Source organism: Kryptolebias marmoratus, linkage group LG17 (assembly GCF_001649575.2).
Source record: "Kryptolebias marmoratus isolate JLee-2015 linkage group LG17, ASM164957v2, whole genome shotgun sequence".
Taxonomy (NCBI): Eukaryota; Metazoa; Chordata; class Actinopteri; order Cyprinodontiformes; family Rivulidae; genus Kryptolebias; species Kryptolebias marmoratus.
This window is the reverse complement of record NC_051446.1, coordinates 4,089,125-4,093,777: the sequence shown is the minus strand read 5'-3', so window position 1 is coordinate 4,093,777 and position 4,653 is coordinate 4,089,125. Positions and strand designations below refer to the sequence as shown.

Below are 4,653 nucleotides of genomic sequence, written 5' to 3'. Positions count from 1 at the left end.
AGCAGAAAATAGATCAATAGACAGTCTTACTTATATTCATTCATTTCATGTATATATTTTTTGTCACTTGTTTACACTTTTGTTGGTATTTAAATCAGGTTTTTATGTTGTGTGGGCTTTTGATATTTATTCAAATTCATTATTTTATTGTGAACTGTTTTAAACAGACAACCTGGTTTCTAAAAATAAAAGATAATATCTAAGACCAAACTATTTATTTTCTTGTGTGAGTATGTGTAGAGTAAATTGGCAGTGAAATTTACAACAATGCACAGGGAACACCACCTAAAATCTTGCCTTGGGCACCAAATTGACTGTGGCCGGCACTGCTGGACATGTATTTCTAACAAACTTGTCTATGTAATCGAATGAAAATGAATTCAAACAAATAAGCTTTGGTTTTCTTTTTTGGAAGTAAGGAAGTCTCAAAGGTACTTTATAGTGACAGTGACCCATTTTGTTCACAACTTTTTCACAGAATCACGCTTCAAAATAGACAAACTGTCCCTTTAATGCATTGTCCCAACAAGGCACAGACTGAGATAAATCAGTAATATAAACTATTAATTAAACGCTTAATACAATCATATATATAAACTCTAAACCGCATTTTGTTAATGGAAAGTCCTATAAAAACTGACTACATTGAACTAAACGTTATTTGAGCAAACACGTGCTAGTTGCCACTCGGTCGTCATGGCAACCAATGTGTTAGCGTAGCGACCGTTGCCCCTCCCGCCCCGCCTTCGACGGTTGTAAAGTGTTAGACCTCGGTGGCGTTTTGTTTGTGGTCTGTTCGTGTTCCTGGCTGAAGCTGAACGATGGCAGCTCCGGAGGGAAACAACAACTCGGCTCAGGCCGCAAACTTTAAGGCTTTCCTGATGAAAAAGGGCGCAAAGAGCGGCCAGAGCCTGTAAGTACCGGCACGATGGTTCTGTGACTGGGAGCTCTGGACCGTTTCCCGTAGATAGTGATGGCCAGATGAAGGTTTTTGAAGCAATGAAGCTTTCCAAACAGCTGTGTCTAAATATGGTTTATTTCTCGAGGCTTTAAAAGCTCAGCAGCTCCTCCTGTTGATCAAAAGTTTGAGATGAATAATGAAAAAATTGTGTTTACAGTCACAATTCTTACAATTATACGTTTAAATTGATTTTGTAATGTATTGGAAGGACACAGCTATAGTTTTTAGTCTTCTAAAAAAATTTAGTGGGTAGGAATGTAGATGTGCAGTTGTAAAAATGGACACACACACATATATAATATAAAAACTTGAGACAAATATAAAAGATTTTTTAGACTTTGTATTTAGTTCTGTACTTCTGACAAACCTCAGAGCTGAAATTGTTTGACTCATTTATATTTTGTTGTACCTTACCAGTGGCATCAGCTGTTTTATGTTGCTCTAGTTTGTTGAACTGAATTGAATCATTATTCATTCAATTTTCAATTTTTTTTTCAAGTTTTTATAAGAAAATTTCACAAAGGGGTGGAAAAAAGCTAAAAGTTGAGATGTGTTTCAGCTTCTTGAACATTTCTTTCTTTCTTTCTTTCTTTCTTTCTTTCTTTCTTTCTCCCCCGCTTGTTTCTGATGAACTCCTGTCTGTCTGGGTTAAATTCAGTGAGGCAGGTCCGTGCACAGATCTCCAGGTGAACCAGAGTCGGGTCTGCACCTGGAGTGAGGCTTCATTCATCATCAATGACGTGATTTCCGGGAGGCTGAACAAGTCTCAAAGTGGGGCTTCGTTTAAAATTAGCCTTCCTGCTCAGAGTGTGATTTGAAGCTTTGGTTCAATTGATCCATCACTACCCATAGATATATATCTATGACCGTTAGCTTCATTAGCTTGTGGTTATCGATGGTTCTGGACTAAACTAAAGTGGTTCTAAACAGAAAGTCGCCTCGCAACAAACATTAAATTGACTCTTCACAGTAAACGTTTTTTTTTTTGTGATAAAACTAATGGTCAGCCCTTTCTTATGTTCACAGCTTTACAGCTGAAGAAAACGGTGAAATGACCCAGAAACCTTACTGGACCGTTGGTTCTCGTACCGAGAGAGTTCTCATGCTATATCAGGAGATGTCACACTCAGAGTGTGTGTTGTGAATGACTCAGTTAGTACCACATCAAATCTTAGCTCAATATCTGTAAAACTGACTGAGTTAGAGCCATTTTAGTGTTTTTAAGGCCACTTGGCTGTGGCGACCATCTTGAAACAAGTTTCAGGTATTCAGGTTTGGATCAGAGGCTTAGTGCAAAGACCGGGGACTCAGCCCTGTTTCTGTTTTTCCTCTGCAAATGTCCTCAGACGTGTTTAAAATGTTTATTTTCTGGTGGATTTTAGTGAACATGTGACTGGAAGTTGGATTAATGAAGTGGCTAACAGGCTCACAAACCTTTTACAGAGCCACAGGTTGCACATTTATGATGTAGGGGGAGTTGACCAACAAAATACTGTGCATGGTCAAGAATACACTTCTGCTAGCTGTGCACGTGAAAATAAGCCACAATTTTTCAAAAACTGGCCGTGCAAAACACAGGCACACAGCTCGCTGGTCACAAATACTCCAAGTTCAGTGAGGCTGCAACGGAGAATGAACTTTATTTGCGTACAACAGTTAGTGTCAGCTCCAGGATGTCGGTGTTTCAGATGCTCCTGCATTGCAGCAGTGCTGCCGTGGAAAGAAAGCTCTGCTTTGAACAAGCTGGACTGAACAGTTGGAGCCTAGTGAGATACTACTTTAATGGATCAGCCAGAACAGCTTCAGACACACAGGCTGTTGTCTCAGTTTATGAAAGTAACTGAACTGATTTAATGAAACCAACTATTTAATAAAGTGCTGAACCAGCAGTGTTTTTTCTTAATGGAAACACTAAAATAATGCTTTTTTTTGTTGTTCCAGTTATGAGCACCTTACCCACCTGCTGACAAAGGTGATGGATGAGCATCCTGATGATGCTGTGGATGTGATTGAAGAAATGAGTCGCAATGTGAAGCAGGATGTGTTTAAAGGCCTGAGGAGCACCCTGAGAAATGTCTCACAGTCTTCAGCTGCTGAGCTCTTGGCTGAGCAGCAGCGCCTGCTGTTCACTCCAAAAGATGACTCGGCCCAGACAACCGAAATGGTTTGTATGCTGATCGTTAGCTGCACACTGTTTGAGAAGTCATTTCTGTCTCATTTGGTTTGCCTGTCTGTGTTTGTTGGAGTCCAGATGGGGACAGTTCTTCCTAATCTGAATGAGGTGGCCTTCTACCTGGAGCAGGCCGGAGTGGGACTGGGTCGGGAGGAAACACAGAGGGTTTTTCTTGCACTCAAGCATCTTGTTGAGTCTGAATCGCTGACACACTGCCGACTGTGGGGAAAGATTCTGGGGAGAGAGAGCAACTACATCATTGCTGAAGCTGAAACTGAGTACAGAGACGAAGAGGAGGAGCTCAAGCAGAGTGCTGAAGAAGCTCCTGAGGAGGAGAAGGAGGCTGAAGCCAAAGAGGTGAGGAAAAGAAATGGTCTAACAATTGGAACTCCATGTTTCTGGCACATTTAAGCTTTAGATGGAGTCTTAAAAACCATGTGTTTGATACTTTTTTGTTGTTTCTTCATTCTATCCCAGTGATTAGCACCTCAGTAAAGTACTGAATGTGTTTGAACTTTTAGTCCAATAAATGAGCCTTTTATCTAATGCCTCACTGGGTTTGAGAAGAAGTACCGTATTTTCCAGTCTATAAGGCACACCTAAAAGCCTTAAATTTTCTCAAAAATTGGCGGTGCGCCTTATAATCTGGGGTGACTTATGTGTGCACTGAATTCCAAAATCTGTCCCTGACACAAGAACGTACGGTAATGTGTACAGTACCGGCACGTACGCTGGCAGCGATAAACCAATCAGAGAACACTACGTAATATGTACGGCACGTACGCTGGCAGCGATAAACCAATCAGAGAACACTACGTAATATGTACGGCACGTACGCTGGCAGCGATAAACCAATCAGAACATTACGTAATATAATACAATTCGAAGCTTGTCATCATTCAGGAAGGAATAAAAAAGAACTCCAACTGCTGGACGTTGGTGTAAACAGGGCGTTCAAAGTGAAGTTGCGAGTGGCGTGGGAGCGATGGATGACTGATGGCGAACACACGTTTACTAAGACGGGGGCAGCGCCGGGTGAGTTACGCCATCATATGTGGATGCATAGGCTAAGGTATCTGCTCTAACTGTTGTCCGAACTTTCATGAAAGCCAGCATCATTGCTGAACAGCCCCCTGACAATGAGACTGACTCCGACAATGATGAGAGGGAACCGTTGGTTACGTATTGTAACCCCAGATTCTATGAGTATAGGCGCAGCCCTTTAAGGCTATCGCTAGTGGGTTTATCCCTTTGCGCGCAGCGCAGCACTGAAAACTTTAGTCCACGCCCACCTGCTGTGTGGGCCCCACCCCGGTCCGTATAAATAACGGTGAGACCGGGCATTCGGCTCCCTTTTTTTCTTCAGCTACAGCGAACACTGAACTAAAGAGCGAAGAACAAGAAGATGTCCAGCACCAGCACCATCCACCTGTGCCCGTCCTGCCAGACCGGCTACATCATGGGCTACGACCGGCATGACATCTGCGAGGGATGCCTGGGTCCCAGCCACGCCGACCTC

The 4,653-nt window shown here is 42.4% G+C and overlaps 1 protein-coding gene and 1 long non-coding RNA gene across 2 annotated transcripts in view; one reads left to right on the top strand and one right to left on the bottom strand.

Annotated features, from left to right (window-relative positions):
- The first annotated feature begins 726 nt into the window (after window positions 1–726).
- Window positions 727–4,653, top strand: part of rsph4a (radial spoke head component 4A) — a 40,714-nt gene continuing 36,787 nt past the window's right edge. Inside the window, exons 1-3 of the mRNA XM_037981076.1 lie at window positions 727–913; window positions 2,903–3,125; window positions 3,213–3,491. Of these exons, the coding sequence (XP_037837004.1) occupies window positions 822–913; window positions 2,903–3,125; window positions 3,213–3,491 (594 nt within the window). The 5' untranslated portion in view covers window positions 727–821. The remainder of the gene's footprint in view (window positions 914–2,902; window positions 3,126–3,212; window positions 3,492–4,653) is intronic.
- LOC108251538 overlaps window positions 3,257–4,653 on the bottom strand; it is a 21,469-nt gene continuing 20,072 nt past the window's right edge. The window contains exon 5 of the long non-coding RNA XR_001809351.3: window positions 3,257–3,368. This is a non-coding gene — a long non-coding RNA (uncharacterized LOC108251538). The remainder of the gene's footprint in view (window positions 3,369–4,653) is intronic.